Source organism: Odontesthes bonariensis, chromosome 22, assembly GCF_027942865.1.
Source record: "Odontesthes bonariensis isolate fOdoBon6 chromosome 22, fOdoBon6.hap1, whole genome shotgun sequence".
Classification (NCBI taxonomy): domain Eukaryota; kingdom Metazoa; phylum Chordata; class Actinopteri; order Atheriniformes; family Atherinopsidae; genus Odontesthes; species Odontesthes bonariensis.
The window spans coordinates 2,083,778-2,102,156 of NC_134527.1; the positions used below are offsets into that span (position 1 = coordinate 2,083,778).

Here is an 18,379-nt window from a genome sequence, read left to right on the forward strand (position 1 = left end):
ATGGGGAATAAAGGAGGGGAAAATGGAGAATAAAGGAGGGGAAAATGGGGAATAAAGGAAGGGAAAATGGAGAATAAAGGAGGGGAAATGGGGAATAAAGGAGTGGAAAATGGAGAATAAAGGAGGGGAAAATGGGGAATAAAGGAGGGGAAATGGAGAATAAAGGAGGGGAAAATGGGGAATAAAGGAGGGGAAATGGAGAATAAAGGAGGGGAAAATGGAGGATAAAGGAGGGGAAAATGGAGAATAAAGGAGGGGAAAATGGGGAATAAAGGAAAGAAAATGGAGGATAAAGGAGGGGAAAATGTAGGATAAAGGAGGGAAATATGGGGAATAAAGGAGGGGAAAATGGAGAATAAAGGAGGGGAAAATGGGGAATAAAGGAGGGGAAATGGAGGATAAAGGAGGGGAAGATGGAGAATAAAGGAGGGAAGATGGAGGAAAAGGAACGATTAAAGAAAAATTGAGGAAGAAACAAACAAAAGAAAATCCCAGAACATGATCACACTGGATATTTCTTTTCCTCCTGCAACCTTCAGCTGCTGCGTTTCATTTCTCGACTCTCTTGGCTTCCAGGAAGCGAGTCTGCGATCAAAGAGCAATAAAGCTTTGACATGGTGTTCAGACTCCTGTTATTATCTAAATGTGAGCACTCCAGATCTGTCTCTGGAGTTCGGTCCTTCTGAGATCACATCACACCGCTCCAGTCTGGTCTCAGCAGCTCAACAGGTAATGGAGAACGTTTCCCACCATGTTTTATTGATCTTTTCTCTCTCTTGTTTATTTTGTAGCATTGTTAAATGTCAGCAAAGGGCTGCTGTGTTAAAAGTTAACCAACTGGAGCTAGCTTTCTGGATGGTTAGCCTCAAGTGCTTTCAGGCTGATTGCTGTAGCTCGGGCATTTACAATTATATCTGACTCTCCTTTTCAATGTGAATGAACTTTTTCCGGAGTGGTTACTGGTGTGCACTGGTAATCCAGATCAAATTTCGTTGCGAAAAGTTGCTTCTGTCGTGTTTTATTTGGCAGCTCGTTCATGCTCGCACTATTTTCTTAGCGGTGGCGGAGTAATATCAACGAACATCCAGGACAAAATGTCAAATGAAACACGACAGAAGCAACTTTTCGCCACAAAATGTGATCTGGATTACCAGTGCACACCAGTAACCACTCCGGGGAGTTGATGAATTTGAAAACGGACGTTTATGGTGCTTTTACGGACCTTTTAGGACATGCGCATGACTTTCCATTCTGAAGCAGGTTGAGAAGAATCAAAATTAGGCAAATACCGGAGACAGCAGTAAACATCAAAAAAGCGGTGAGGGGGGTTCTAAAACATTGCAGACGACTCAGAAAAGAGACTTAATGTTGAAAATACCGCAGTTCCCCTTGAACATCAGCATCTCTCTGTAGTTTTTATGTAGAAGCCTCGCTCCACTGTCTGTTTCCTTGAATGACTTGCTGCTATCAGTTGTGTGTTTTGCCTTTAAGTGATATTTTAGACTGGAACTACTACGCTGAGAAGACAATTCAACTTGGCAGAGTTTACAGATGACTTTGGTTCTGTCGACTCCGCCGTCTGGAAGAACTTTAACATGAAAATGGCCGAGTAAAAGTTCCGTACCCTTCTCCATGTTTGGTGGATCCGCCGATTACTTTCTTTTCCTGTTCCACAGCAGACATCAGCAGACTTTTATAGAATAAAAGCCTGTGAGCAACAGACTTTTACAAAATAAAAGCCTGTGAGCAGCAGACTTTTACAAAATAAAAGCCTGTGAGCAACAGACTTTTACAAAATAAAAGCCTGTGAGCAACAGACTTTTACAAAATAAAAGCCTGTGAGCAGCAGACTTTTACAAAATAAAAGCCTGTGAGCAACATACTTTTACAGAATAAAAGCCTGTGAGCAACAGACTTTTACAAAATAAAAGCCTGTGAGCGACAGACTTTTACAAAATAAAAGCCTGTGAGCAACAGACTTTTACAAAATAAAAGCCTGTGAGCGACAGACTTTTACAAAATAAAAGCCTGTGAGCGACAGACTTTTACAAAATAAAAGCCTGTGAGCGACAGACTTTTACAAAATAAAAGCCTGTGAGCAACAGACTTTTAAAATACTAAAATAAATAATAAAACCTGCGCTAATGCGCGATAAAATATTTATCGGCATTAGATAATTAACGAGTTAACTCGCCCAGCCCTAGTCTAAATTTTGAATATCTGAAAATATTACAGGGTACTTTCATAGATAGGTAAATGGGACTTTTGTAATGTTAATGAGAATATTTGCACCTTATTATTATTGGTTTTTTTTTCCAAAATTAGACAAAAGATTTTATTTCTGTGAGCAACGGACTTTTACAAAATGAAATAAATAATAAAACCTGCATTAATGCGTATTAAAATATTTACCAACGTTAAATAATTAATAATGCGATAATAACAAGTTAACTTGGTTAGGAGCCCTACATGATTAGGGTTCTGTGTCATACTTATGAGTGTTACCTCATGATCTCCGCTCAGGAGCTGGAACGGTTGTCCAGCGTTTGGAAGGTCGGCGCTTTACTCCCGGGTCTTTTTTGGTCCAAATGCTGCAGATCTGAGACTAAATTCATATTTTCGTAGTGACAGTTAATGCGGTCCACACAGCGCAGTGTGGGCCAGAGCTATCAGTGTGCAGAGGAAGCGTTTGTGTCCCTGACACGTCTGACAGCTATTCCCTCGACGCTGTAACACAAAGTGCACGTGTGTGTGTGTGTGTGTGCACGTGTGATGACAGCTACTCCCTGCTGCCCTCTTCAGCAGTGAGCTACCTTGTTATTGTGTTCTTGTATAATTGGGCTGCTGTTGACCCATAAGTAATTGTGTGTGACAGCAGGAAAGGTCTCGTTTAGCAACGTGCCAACCGAACACTTATTGGGGTTTTAACCTGCACAGTCGGTGGATATGATCATATTTTCCTCAGGGGGGGTTGGGTGTCACTGTTTTTCTCTAAATGCATTTGGACAAGGACCAAATGGGAAAACACTCCCTGTGTGAGTGCGACTGCTTCTCATTTCTTTATTCCCATCCTGACCCGACACACAGATCCTTCCATCTTCTAAATATTTTTTTTATATAGCAGGAATGACAAAATCTGAAAAGCAATGGTAGAAATAAAACTTTTTTTCTAATTTTGGAGGAAAAAAAACAACAATAATAAGATGTAAATATTGTCATTAACATTAAAAAAGTCCCATTTACCTATGAAAGTAGCCTATAATATTTTCAGATATTCCAAATTTAGACATTTTCTTTATGATTGGCAGCAAACGGGATGATTCCAAACAGAAAACAGAAACTGGTCTGTGGAAATTTCCATATAAATTCATCCCAAATGCCGTGTATGTCATTGTTTTATCACATTATATCATTCACATATTTATTTTTGGGAGGTTAGAATTTAACCTTTCAACCTCTTTACTTCGTGTTAAACGGTAAGAAATGACGATTTATGGCTATTAGAGACAATCATTGAAGTTATTATTGCAACTTATCACGTCTGTTTCATTCGCTGTCCATGGTGCTGAACCTTGGAAACATGAAAGCCGGAGTTTAAACAATGAGTCGGAGCAGACAATTTATGTCTAACTTAAAATATATAAAGACTGTCAACATATTTAACAAATACTTTGAATGCAAAGTGGCATGAATTACCTTTTTTATTATAGTAGCCATGGCTTTATGGCATTGTTTCACTAGATTTTTAGTCTTTACAGAGGCGCTTATGAGACAACTTTGAACCAAATATTGAAATAAAGTCTATAAAGTAATTAAAGGGATAGTTCGCCTCTTTTGACATGAAGCTGTATGACATCCCATATCAGCAGCATCATTTCTGAACATCTTCTTACCCCCTGCTGCGTCCTGTGAGCAGAGTTCCAGCCTCGTTTTGGTGTTGATGAAGGTAGTCCGGCTAGTTGGCTGGGGTTTAAAAAATAAAGCGTTTTGCTTCTCAAAACAATATGCGTTCAACAGAGTAATACATTTGCATCATAAAATCGTTCTCCAGGAAAAAGTCAGACCTCACAATCTCTTGGCCCTATTTTCTCTCCCTAAAACAATATTGCTAGTATGGGATGTCATACAGCTTCATGTCAAAAGAGGTGAACTATCCCTTTAAGGCACAGACGACAAAAACGATAAAACATCAATAATCAAAAGTGGATTTGTAAAAAGTTAACTTTAAAATTGTTAATAGATTATTTTTCGTTCCTCTGGAGCTGCAGCAAAATAAATGTTAAAGAATTGTTTAATTATTCCAAACTTTTCAAACATCTGCTGAAGTCAATTTAATTTACACAGTAGAAGGAAACAGGTTGAGATTGACAGTCACGTGCACACACACATGCACGTACACACACACACACACACGGAAAGGAAGAGAGTAATTAGCAGTAAACAGAGCAGGCTGGATGAGGCTCAGCTAATTAGACCAGTTGGTGTTAATTTCAGAGTCTCAGTCTCTTTGCATGTTTGTTTCTGTTCTGAGCTGCACATTCAGAAAATATTTTTTACTGATTATGCAATGACAATTATTTGTTAAATGTTGTTATAACATGTCAAGTCAGGCACTAACCTGGTCTGAAAGGCATCTTTCTGCCCATACAGCACATCTCAGTCATGGTTTCTCATGAAAAAAAGCCACTTTCTGTATATTCAGATGCTGTTTCATTTCGGTTTGTAGCATTAATGTGTTTCCGAGCCAATTTAAAAATGTGTATCAAGTATTTTTGGTAAAAGCAGAATCTTGTTGAGTATATTAAATTATTCTGTTTATCATCATTACCACAGATTATATGTGGAGCTGGTTGAACAACAGCTATGTTTTGGTGACTTTTCCAAATGAACTTCTTGCTGCTTTGCAGTTCGATTTGATCTATAGGAAAGTATCTTCATTTATAAATGGTTATTACATTATTACACCATAGTAATAAGCACAATAATTACATGTGGAATGTGTTTTGGTGGAAGTAGCAAGAAATTAGAAGACTCGCCTACAGCAGACATGCCTCAGAAAAGTAAGTATGTGTTTAGAAATGAAGAACACGTCTTATGACAGTGTAGTGATGCAGTGCATTTTAAACTTTGAACAAACTATTGTTGTTTCAGCTCTTTTAAGCTAAAAAAATAAATAGTGCTGGTTGCTTAAAGTTGACCTGCAACGCTTTAATATGAGACTTTTTAGCAGCTCCGGCTGCTCCAGCTCTGCTGATGGCTTCATAAGTAAGTGTGTGTTTGTGTGTGTTGAGCTCAGCTGTGAGACTGTCACACAGATTATAGGAGTTTCAGTTCAATAAGACACAGGGTGTTTGACAGGTGAGGCTTGTTAATGAAGGATTTATGCTAAGCTGGCACACGCTCACGCTGGTGTTGTCCAGCTGGTGTCAGAGCTGACTGCAGATCAGATCTCTCCATCAGTGTTTGCACACATAAACTCTGGTGGAGGCACAGACGGATCTCTGGTGTGCAGCGCATGCATTAAAACCTTTTCTAATGGAACAGCCTCCACTGAAGAAGCCTGGCCTTGATCCAACTCTTTTAGCTAATTTTATCTCAAAAGTTTTAGAGAAAATTGTTCTTTCTCAGGTCATGCCCTTTTTAGATGAACACAACATCATGGAGGTTTTTCAGTCAGGTTTTAAAACTCAGAACAGCACAGAGTCTGCTTTGGTTGAGAGTTTTTAATGACATATTCAGGGCAAATGACTCTGCTGGTGAATATGTTGTTCTTGTTCTGCTCAACCTAACCGCTGCTTTCGATACAGCGGACCACAATATTTTACTATCTTGTTTACAGACACAACCATTAAAATGGTTTAGGTCTTATTTGTCAGACAGAACCACGTCTGTAAGCTTAGCTGGTTCTGAATCTTCCACTGCTCCTCTACTTTATGGGGTTCCACAGGGCTCAATCCTCGGCCCCCGGCTTTTTTCTCTTTATTTGCTTCCTTTGCATCTTGGGTAGTTTGAGTATGAGTAGTAACCTCATGATGCATACCCAACATTTCGGAGAATCTAGTATGCATCCGGGAACTTAAAAAAAGTTAAAGTTAGTAGGAGTAGTAGGAGAAGTAGGCGGTCTTAGTCTCCCGGTTTGTTTGTGCTCATGGCCAGATCCTCACCCGTCACAGTAAGTTGCCAGTGTCCAGTTAAGTTAAAGTCAAGTCTTTCCTTTGTTTGTCATGTTTTTGTTTCATCACAGTTTAGTTTTGGTTTCCGGCTCAGCCGCGATTTGTTTTGACCTTGTTTTCTAAAAAAAAAAAACAATGGCAAAACATGGCAAGACCTAACTAAACATGAACTTAAAAACTGACCTAAAACATGATAAAACACAGAACTAAAAACGTGGGGAAAACCCCATGAACGTGACAAACTCCAGAAAAACTAGTTCTTTCTTCTTCTTTTATCACTCTTTGCTGTTTTTTTTTATAAAAGGCACAATCATTTGTTGCTCATCCTCTGCTTTTTTATCTTTTTATTGCTGTCTGTGAGGGAGAGGCTGTGATGACCACCGGCGGGCAGCAGCTGCCGGCTGAGTTTAAGCAAACACACAGTCTCTGGATCCTGTCCAGAGCTGTAATACAGACTTCTTTTCACACAGTAACCCGTGGTGTCAGCCATTGTTAGCGTGTGCGTGTCCACTTGGCTGTTGCCCAACTTTGCTGTCAGCGACTCCCATTTTATCGTCCCGTTTCGTTTCTACCTCTATATTTATCGGTGAGGCATCGTGTTGCTCCGGTGTTCGCTGAGAGGCGCATCAGGACTGCAAAGAGATGTAAAGTGACATCAAACCAACACAAAGAGAAGTGAAAAGACCACAGAGGAGCACAAACACACTCAAAAGAAGCACAAAATGGCCACAAAGAGCCACAAAACAAAAACAAATATAAAGTAAACGACCACAGAAAAAGCATAAAGCGACCTCAAAGAGAGGCAAAAATAACTGCTGGTTAGTGGCTTCAGAGAAATGCTCAGCGATGGATGATGCCGCCGCCTCACCCACAGCTTTCAGTCTGGATGTCTCGCTGAAGGGGCTGAAGTTCATTAACGTGTCTGTGGCCAGGGGCCCCAAGTCTGATGAGTGGTCCCTGTTTTCAGATTAGATTTCAGCATGAATGTATTCCCACCAGCGTGTACGGGCGCTCACTTTGTAGATTTAACTTTCCAAAGTGTCACGGTGAGTTGCAGCATTTTGGCCTCGGCTCTTCGGGTCTCTTTTCTCAGAATTCACGGTTATTCTTGGCGGGTTTGTGCAGGTATTCCTGCAGCCTGTACTGGAATCACTCCCACAAAAATGTCTTAAAGTTTCCTATTTTAAATGATTCAAGGAGCTGATTTAGTGCACGTTGATTGTCAGACAATTTCAACTCTTCAGTTTTTACTTGATTGGGATTTTTGTCATGCTAACGCTAAAGAGACAAATTTAACCACACTTCAATCAATATTTTGATGGTCTGTAATTTCTTATGATGAAGGTAGTCCGGCTAGTTGGCTGGGGTTTATAAAATAAAGCGTTTTGCTTCTCAAAGCAATATGCGTTCAACAGAGTAATACATTTGCATCACAAAATGGTTCTCCAGGAAAAAGTCAGAACTCAGATTTTTTTTGGCGAGGTTGTTAGCTTGGCCGGCCACAGGTGCAACGCAAGCGTCAAAGGTAGACGTTGAAGGTGAAGAATAACGTGGAAAGTGCACCTTTGGCTGTGGGCTGACTTGTGGTAGCAGTTGATGTCCCTCTGGATTTATCCTTTTTAGCCATTTATCCATTTTTGGCGGTTAGCCTCGGGCTAGCCTTTCGGTAGTGCGATTAATTCATTGACCACTGGAGGATTGCCTATCTATGCATGGCAGTATTTTGTGTTTTTGGCACTGTGAACAGGTACTCCAGTATGTCTATTTATACACCAATTTAACCCTCATACCTGATTTAAAACATTTAATTTAATTTTCATTGACATATCCCAGACCCTAATTATCCCTACTCAATCATTCCACTTTGCATTCCATACTTTGAAAATACTGGCACCTAAAGGCATAAAATTTGGGCTAAAAAGTAAAAATTGGCATCTAAAGGGTTACATTTTTGAAAATAATTGAAAACTTGGTAGTTATGATCAGAACTGAAGTGGAATAAAAGATTTATGGGAAAAAAAGCGGAAAAAATATTAATATATGATGTTTTTAGGTCGTTTTAAAAGAGGACAAAAATGTCCCTTTTCAGAAATTAAGGAGTTTTTTTTCTACACAATGAAAAATTGCATTGTATATGATGGTCAAAAATGCACAACTGGACCAAATATGATGAGTATCACTATCTACAGTGTGAAATTAGAGGAGAAAGTTCACCCCAAGTAGAGAAAAATGTCCCCTATCAGGGATTAGGGTTAAAAATGTAACCAGGCTTTTTGCAAACCATGTTTTTATGCATTTTTTCGTGTACCCCCTACGTCACGTTGCGTACCCCTGGGGGTATGCGTACCACAGTTTGGGAACCACTGACCTAAAAGATCAGGCACAGAAGACCATGCAGACCTCACAGTTCGGCTCATATCCGGAGCCTCCTTGCATGTGTAAAGACGAGCCTGCTGCGGTACGACCACAACAACGTGGCTAATCATGACTGTGAATCGCCACCAAAAATCCTCCTGCTTTTGCAGAGAAAGATTCTAAGCTAAGAGGATAAGTTATTTATCAGGAACCAGCAAAAGAAGCGAAGATGGGCTTCGTGTTTCGGATGAAAAATGAAGAAAAAGTGACGGAGAGGCAGTGAAGAGAGTAGAAAAGAGTGGAGGCAGAGCGGAGAGCTGACAGAGAGTGATAGCATCAAACTGCAGGACGAAGCCGACAAGGGCACGCTGTTGAATTGTGCGTGTTAAACGTGCGTGTGTGCGCGTGCACGTGTGTTGGTGTGACCAGTGGAAGTGAATACAGATAGAGCTGTCAGGGTAGTGATTTACTGATGGAGAGAGAGGGGGAGGACCGGTGAAGGGGAATCAATAAGAAGGAAACCATGAAGGAAAAGAGAGAGAGAGAGAAATAAATGAGAGGATGGAGAGAAGGACGGAAAGATGGAGTCAAACAAAACAATGACAGAAAGGGGGGCTGGAGTGGAGGAGTTACTCTTCTGCCGTGTCGCTGAGCGAGCATCTTCCTTTCAAAAGGCTCTCCCAGGCTGTGGGGGGGGCACCACTGCTGTTTATTTAATATCACTGTTGGGCAGGTGTCCGAATTTAGCTCCATGGTTTAGTTTGTTCATGTTTCCATCTTAAAAACAGCCAGGACCCCCCCCACAGCATCGTTGCGTAACAAAGCAACGCTTCCTAAAGATTCTGTAAAGAAAGTGTAAAAGTCTGCGAAATTAAAGTGTAAAACATAGAAAATGTTGAATTTAGAGTTACCATTCACTTCTTTTCTTCCTATTTCTATCATATACATCATTTCTACTGTTATACATCTGTGGGTGCATCGTATTTTTATCCCATTTATCTAAAGTAAAACCTTTCCAATAAGCTGAAGAGATCTTCCTCTTCATCTACATCAGTGATACTCTTTGGCAAATCTGCATTTCTACATATGAAACATCCCACAAAAAAAGAAACAACACAGCCAAAATATTTTCAATTCAGACCACATTTACCTTAATACTGGGATGAGCAGAAGCTGGCGTGCATGTCCTCGACTTTCTTCATGTTGTATTTGTAGTTTGTTGTTGTAATCATAGTGAGACATTCAGGATGAGCATGGTTTTTGTGCTGGTTTTTGTCCTTTTTTTAATTAAAAACTGATCCATTGTGCCTGCATCTCATGCTGGCTAAAGGAGCTAGCGTGCGCTGTGGTTTAAGCGGGCTGCGTTGCCAGGTTTAACAGTTCCCCCTTTAGGAAACACCATTAACCCTTAATTAATACTTAATAAAAATACTTAATACTACAAAAACGCAAACTTAATACCTGATACTGTGCAGTATTCGCTGTTTGTTATGTGAAAAAAATTGTTATTGTTACCATATTGTTATAAGCTACTATGCGAGTGCGAGCCGCCAGTTAAAGGTAAAGAAGCCGCACAATGAGTATCTCTGATGTAGTTGTTGTCAGGTTGAGGGTTGGCAGGACACGCATTTCAAAGGTGTAAAAGCAAACTTGGTTTATTTTCAAACAAGGTTAACAAAAGGCGCGGCTGAGCCGGATGACAAAACTAAGCTGTGGAAAATAAAACATGGCGAAGGCAAGGCAAAGAACATGGCTTGGTAAATCATGAAATGACTTAGCTGGGTTAGGCTAGACTAGACGTGGCATGAAGGGTGAAAAACAGAGAAAGGATTTCACCAACTGAAAGGGGAAACCTGGAAAACTAAATGGTGAACTGGGTGATTGGTGAATGAACATGGGGACTGAGGGAAAAACGATGGCAAAACTTAACTAAACATGAACTTAAAAACTAAGACCTGAAACAGCCTAAAACATGAAAACACAGAGCTAAAAACATGGGGAAAACCCTATGAACGTGACCTTTGCTGAGGTCCATCTTTGTAAAAACTCTGTTTTTGCCTTCACACAGTGTTTGAGTTGGCAAGGCCATTTTATTTATAGAGCACAATTCGTACACAAGGCAATTCAAAGTGCTTCGCAGCTACATAAAATCACAAGAAGGCAAAAATCATTAAAAAGAAATAAAAAAAATTAAAATTAAAAAATAATAATTAAAATTAAAAAATAATAATAATAAAAATTAAAAAGAATTTAAAACCATTAAAAATAATCATTCATTGATTAATTTTAAAGTGAAGAGTGCAGATAAAACACTTCCAGGTGTCATATGCACAGCTAAATAGAACTGTTTTCAGCCTGGATTTAAACATTGTCAGAGTTGAGGCCTGTCTCACATCTTCTGGAAGACTGTTCCAGATGTTAGGAGCATCAAACTGAAACGCAGCCTCACCTTGTTTAGTCCTGACTCTGGAAGAAGTTGGAAGAGTCGTGTGTAATTATAGATAAACCCAAAGACGTTTCTGTTAATTTGTTCCCTCAGACCAGGGAACGGACCCGGAGGTGATTTAATCCACACGCTTGATGTTTATCTGATAAATTGGGAGAAACTGAAGCTGTAAAGGTTTAAAAGCAGCATCAGCGCAGTCATGCACACGAACAGAAATGACTTCAAAGCTGACATGACTTCAGGTTACTCTGCACCTCCTTTCAGAAGGAACTCGCAAACTGAACAACTGGCTCTCTGATCAGGATGAAAGACATTTAAGCAGCGACAGCATCAAAGATGAGAGGAGACGCTGTCGGGATTCAGTACATTAAAGAAAGTAAAGAAACAAAGCGGCTTTGGTGGGGATGATGAGGTCTCCGGCAGAGTGAGGGACGACAGGTTGGAGATAGAAGAGAACTTCTGCAGCATGTTTAGGAATGACCTCCCAGTCCCATCTGATCAGTGGAACCACCAACAGGAGGCTGCACATCAGCAGAAACCTGCTTTTTTCTTGGGGAACAGACACAAATTCCAGTGGTTCGATGTGTCGGATCATGTATGGACATACCCCCCCCAAAAAAAACAGCAACAATATAACAACATAAAGGAAGAGAAATGAAAAGGAAAAAACTAGGGCTGGGCGCGTTAACTCGTTAATTATTTAAAGCCGATAAATATTTTATCGTGCATTTAACGCAGGTTTTATTATTGTAAAAGTCTGCTGCTCACAGGCTTTTATTTTGTAAAAGTCTGCTGCTCACAGGCTTTTATTTTGTAAAAGTCTGCTGCTCACAGGCTTTTATTTAGTAAAAGTCTGTTGCTCACAGGCTTTTATTTTGTAAAAGTCTGCTGCTCACAGGCTTTTATTTTGTAAAAGTCTGCTGCTGTGGAACAGGAAAAGAAAGTAATCGGCGGATCCACCAAACAAGGAGAAGGGTACGGAACTTTTACTCGACCATTTTCATTTTAAAGTTCTTCCAGACGGCGGAGTCGACAGAACCAAAGTCATCTGTAAACACTGCCAAGTTGAATTGTCTTCTCAGCGTAGTAGTTCCAGTCTAAAATATCACTTAAAGGCAAAACACACAACTGATAGCAGCAAGTCATTCAAGGAAACAGACAGTGGAGCGAGGCTTCTACATAAAAACTACAGAAAGATGCTGATGTTAAAAGTGTGTTTGCACAACAAATGTTATGGCACTTTCATTCATATGGCAGCACATTTAAAATAAAGCTAAATGCTAAAAGCTATACACTACTTTTGGATTCATTTTTGGATTCTGCGTACAAATGCGATTAATCGTGATTAATCAGGGAAATCATGTGATTAATTAGATTAAACACTTTAATCGTTGCCCAGCCCTAGTAAAAACACGATGTACAGGTTTACGAAGCCTGGAAAAATAACACGAGGCTTTTTTTATGCTCCATCTTCTTTGTGTACAACAACAAGTGTAACATCTGACAGACATTTACTCCAGAAAAGACTTGTTTTTTCTGTCCATATTGGATGTGACGGATCATCTAAGGACATATCCCACATTGTCCCATAAAAAACAACAATATGGAAGGATTATGTCACAGAAACTGATGGTTTCAGCCTTATTCCAGCCCCCCCCCCCCCCAGCAGCAGCAGAACAGGACACGCTTGAAGGTCCTCTAACCCAATCACACGTGTGCAGGATAACCTATAACTAATAATCACTTTGCTGACACAGGAAACCTGTTTCCTCTGGTGGCTCCTTCAGCACTTTGCTGCTCGGACATTTTAAGAGGATTGATTTTGATCTCAGATTCTTTTCCTCCACACATTCTCTGATGTTGTTTGATCTCGTATTCACTCAGAGTTTCTTATATTCAACATGGCACCAGATCCCTGGAGTCCTCTGTGTTTCTGGTCCCTGACACACACCACACTGTATTTGGCTTTGATGGAGAGCATTTGCTCCGATAAATAATTGCCCCCGCGTTGGATCTTTCACGACTCTGTGCTGCCATCTAACTCCCCTTCATCTCTTTTTCTCTCCCTACAGCCTCAGATGCCCCCTCGTTCGCATCCTCCTCCTCATCCCTCGGTTTCGTGGACCTCAGCTTCACGCAGGAGCCTCAGGACGCGGTGACGGTGCGAGGCGGCACCCTGCAGCTCGACTGCCAGGCTCAGGCGGACGCGGCGGCGGCTCCTCCCACCATCACGTGGCGTAAAGATGGCGTCCTGCTCAGCACGGTGGTGGATGAGCGCCGGCGGCAGCTGGCCAACGGCACGCTGATGGTGCAGAATGTGGTGCACTCACGGCACCACCGGCCCGACGAAGGAGAGTACCAGTGCCTCGCCACTCTGGATGGACTCGGCAGCATCGTTAGCCGGACAGCAAGGGTCACTGTGGCTGGTGAGAAAAGACTTTTACTGCATTAATCTGTTGACTTTTTGAATAACTTGACCTTTAACCAATGACCTTTATGTTTGTTTCAAGGTAAGATATTACTCTCACCTTTGTGAATGTCTCTTAGACGTTAGCACAAGCAAACCTCCCAATTTGGTTAATACCAGATTTATATCTGTTAGGTGTCAGAACCATGAGACCTGCTCAGAAATAACACGTTTAATATCTGCAAGCAAGCATCCATCCATCCATGGACGGATGGATGGATGGATGGATGGATGGATGGATGGATGGATGGATGGATGGATAGATGGATGGATGGATGGTTGGATGGATGGATGGATGGATGAATGGATGGACGACTCTGAAAGCCTTTCTTCTGCTGCCTGAAACTGGGGCTGAGCCGTTGGGGCTGAGCCGTTGGGGCTGAGGCGTTGGGGCTGAGCCGTTGGGGCTGAAGCGTTGGGGCTGAGCCGTTGGGGCTGAGGCGTTGGGGCTGAGGCGTTGGGGCTGAGGCGTTGGGGCTGAGCCGTTGGGGCTGAGGCGTTGGGGCTGAGGCGTTGGGGCTGAGGCGTTGGGGCTGAGCCGTTGGGGCTGAGCCGTTGGGGCTGAGGCGTTGGGGCTGAGGCGTTGGGGCTGAGGCGTTGGGGCTGAGCCGTTGGGGCTGAGCCGTTGGGGCTGAGGCGTTGGGGCTGAGGCGTTGGGGCTGAGGCGTTGGGGCTGAGGCGTTGGGGCTGAGCCGTTGGGGCTGAAGCGTTGGGGCTGAGCCGTTGGGGCTGAGCCTTTGGGGCTGAGGCGTTGGGGCTGAGCCGTTGGGGCTGAGCCTTTGGGGCTGAGGCGTTGGGGCTGAGCCGTTGGGGCTGAGGCGTTGGGGCTGAGGCGTTGGGGCTGAGGCGTTGGGGCTGAGGCGTTGGAGCTGAGGCGTTGGGGCTGAGACGTTGGGGCTTAGGCGTTGGGGCTTAGGCGTTGGGGCTGAGCCGTTGGGGCTGAGGCGTTGGGGCTGAGCCGTTGGGGCTGAGGCGTTGGGGCTGAGGCGTTGGGGCTGAGGCGTTGGAGCTGAGGCGTTGGGGCTGAGGCGTTGGGGCTGAGGCGTTGGGGCTGAGTCGTTCGGGCTGAGGCGTTGGGGCTGAGCCGTTGGGGCTGAGCCGTTGGGGCTGAGGCGTTGGGGCTGAGGCGTTGGGGCTGAGGCGTTGGGGCTGAGGCGTTGGGGCTGAGCCGTTGGGGCTGAGCCGTTGGGGCTGAGGCGTTGGGGCTGAGGCGTTGGGGCTGAGGCGTTGGGGCTGAGCCGTTGGGGCTGAGGCGTTGGGGCTGAGGCGTTGGGGCTGAGGCGTTGGGGCTGAGCCGTTGGGGCTGAGGCGTTGGGGCTGAGCCGTTGGGGCTGAGCCGTTGGGGCTGAGGCGTTGGGGCTGAGGCGTTGGGGCTGAGGCGTTGGGGCTGAGGCGTTGGGGCTGAGGCGTTGGGGCTGAGCCGTTGGGGCTGAGGCGTTGGGGCTGAGGCGTTGGGGCTGAGCCGTTGGGGCTGTGGCGTCCCTCAGAGTGCTGCCGTCAGCACATGCTGCTGATGGAGATGCACTTTAAGTCTCTTTGTCTATTTGTCTATTAATGTCTTCCATAAACGGTATTGATCTCGCACCACACTCCACTTTCAATGATTGCATTACAGGTGAATTACTTTGGTTCTATTAAACATATATGAGCAGTAAAATAAATGTAAGATGTTAAGCAGGAGTCTGTGTTTAGCTGCACTATAACTGGCAAGGACGGGTCAAGGTGTTGGAGAAACAAACTGAACGAGGCAGACTTCCTAACCTCTCATTTCCTCCTTTTTCTCTTCTTTCTGATGACTCATTTCCATAAAAAGACATTGTATAATTATTTAAGAGGGGACAAACTGCCCACACATGGAAAAATGAGGCTGTAAACAGGAGCTCTGGCAGAAGAAGAAGGTTTCTTTCTGAAACATAGATCTTCTCCAAGCTTTCTGCTAAAAGATGCTATTCTAGCCTGAAGAATTCATGTCCTCTTTAAGGTTTTAAACGAGGCTTGGTGAGGACTCCGCTGAAAGAGCTGTTTCCTCTGCTGCAAACCGAGTTTAAAAGTCATTTAAATGGGTCAGATTTACAAACTTTTTGCATCGGGCACGAAACCCTGGAAGCCCACTTTTTACTATTTGTCTTGTACTTGTACTTTTATTATTAATGTTGGCTCAGGTTAACTAAAATGTAATATTTGAAAGACTGAAGGTGTTTTTATTCTTAAAGTATTAGAGATAATTATATTGCTATTTTTGTCACATCGTACTCAACTCAACTTTATTTATAAAGCCCTTTAAAATAGCCGTGGCTCAAACAAAGTGCTGTACATGAATAACAACACGAAATATAAGGCATGAAACATAAGAACAATGTAAAAACAATAATAAACAATAACAATATTAAAACAATAAAAACAATAACAGAAACAGAGTCTCATGCTGGATTAAAAGCCAGGGAATAAAAATGGGTTTTAAAAAGCGTACTTCGGAGAGTAGAGACCATATATATACGACTGGAACCCAGAACAGCTCAGAGCCTCAGATTCTCCATTGAGATAAATATTACTTCCGTTGTTGCCGTTCAGTCATTTGAACCTGAGCCCAGTGAAAGCAGTGAAGACCAGGGGTCCGTTTCACGTAGCAGGTTCAACCAACTCTGAGTCTATTCCTGATCTCTGAGTTGATCTACTCTGAGATAGAAAACTCTGAGTTTTCGGTTCCAGAAACGCTGATTTGAGTGAGTTTAATCAGCTCTGAGTAGGTTCACCTTGAGTTTAGCGCGTGCGCCACAACTTTAAAAAGCCAGCATCAATGGAGCCCCGATTCGACGAGTCACCATGGCAACGGGGAAGAGGAGGGGCTACGTTTTTCACCAACCTCGAATTGGAAATCTTAATGCGCTCATACGGCGAGTTTCAACACGTTTTTAGAAAGAAGTGCAACACCGCTGCAGCAGCAAAAGGGTAAGTTTAAATGTATTCCTTTGCAATCACAATAATATTACAGGGAAACTGCTTGAATGGTAGCCCATTCATTTATTTCATTTAGGTGCAATCTCGCGGGGGAGAAGCGCACTCTGCATCAGTTTAAGATGAAATATAAAAACATTGTTCAAACAGGTGAGACCTCGGCATGGAGGTACCTCATTCTGATCATGTTTTACACTGTAAAGTAAATATTAAGTGGCTATTTCACTGTGCAGTTGTTTTATCCCCAACATAATGCTGTTTTCACACACATAAACTATGTCTTCTCATCTATATCATGTTCTGTTAAATAATTAAGCCTATTTAAACTAACACAGACTTCTACTGAGCCAACAGAAAGAAGGTAGATGCGCGTAAATCGGGTGCTGCCCAGCACCGCCACCTCTAACGGGAGGCCAGTGGCTGAGGGAGTCCACCCCCAAGACACGAGTGCCTTTATAAAATATAATAGGCCTACATATGTCTTTTTTAAGCCTATTCATACAAATATTTATTTGTCTTTTATGTATTTTTTTCTTTTGTCCCAACACATTCTGATGGTGCCGCTCAAAAAGATAATTGTCTGTAAATGCAAAAACATCTATACGCGGTCTGATAACCATCTCCTGATGAATATTTATTTCTCTGCGCAGTAATGCTGCGCCTTCATCCACAGGATCGTTGTCCAAAGGACATGTTGGTGAAAAAAGTCGCCTCCTGCTGTGCCTGATGGACTTCTAGAAGTAGAAGAACTCGCTCTGCTGACTGAATGAATGAGGAAATCAAATGGCGTGTGTGGCTGAAAGAGGGCGGAGGCAGAGAGAAACTCCAGGTTTCTTGAATAAAACCTGGTCCCGACCAGGTTAGGTTCAGAGAGTCTGTTACTACGGTAACGGACCGAGAGGTTAAGTTACCTCTCTTTGTGAAACAGGCTAGAGTTACCCCTCTTTCACGGGGTTGAGTTACCTCCCTTTGTGAAACGGAAAACTCAGGGTTTCCCTCATTTCAGGGTTAACCTACTCAGAGTTTTCACTAAACCTGCTACGTGAAACGGACCTCAGATATTACTGGAAATGTGCTCCAAGATGAAGAAAATGAGTCAGGTGGGAGAAATAAAGTGGAGCCAAGTCTGCGGCGTGGGTGTAGCTTTGGTTTCAGGGCTAATGAACGAGCGCCGCCATCTGCAATCAGCTGTTCAAGGTGAACATATCGCAGTTAGCCGTGGAAGGACAATTTCACATTGGTTACTGCAGTTATTTGCTATGACAACCACCATTATTTATCCATCCATCCATCTTCTATACGTGCCTAAGCTAACTCAAGGTTCCCCCCATCGCTGCTGCAATGTTCAGTATGTAAAACATTTGTATGTTCCATGAACCAAAACTAGTGAAAAGCAAAGATAAAATCAAAGTTCACTTGTTGAACTGCCTACTCCTTAATGCGCTCTTTATATATAATACTGTGGCAGTTTCTGGGTGAGGTGAAGGCAACGTTACACTTGTTGTTGTACACAAAGAAGATGGAGCAAAAAGAAGCCTCTTCTTCATCTGTTGTCTCATTTTTGTCCTTGTGTTATTTTTCCAGGCTTAGTAAACCTGCACATCGTGTTTTTTTCCTTTTCATTTCTCTTCCTTTATGTTGCCAACTTAGATTGAATGAATATTTTGGTAATACAGCATTTTTCCTTGTAATTTGTAGTGTTTGCTTGCAGATATTTCTGACCAGAATCTCATGAGTCATTGTTCTGAAACCTAACAGATATAGGCTGTGTTCGAAACCGCATACTTCTCCTACTACTCCTACTACTCCTACTACTATCCACCCATCCATCCATGACTCTTCACGATTTTTAAACTAAGTCCATGTGACTGTTCACATGGATTTAGTTTAATTTAGATGTTAGTTCATTAACAAGATCATTAAGAAGAATTCTGCTGACAAGAGAGGTTAAAAGGGAAAATTGTGTCTGAGAGAGATGACAAG

General features: G+C 42.5%; 1 protein-coding gene across 1 annotated transcript in view; it reads left to right on the forward strand.

The window, feature by feature from the left end:
* The window catches only part of dcc (DCC netrin 1 receptor), a 368,701-nt gene that overhangs the window by 92,872 nt on the left and 257,450 nt on the right, over positions 1-18,379 (forward strand). Inside the window, exon 2 of the mRNA XM_075455474.1 lies at positions 13,047-13,400. Coding sequence (XP_075311589.1) covers positions 13,047-13,400 — 354 coding nt within the window. The remainder of the gene's footprint in view (positions 1-13,046; positions 13,401-18,379) is intronic.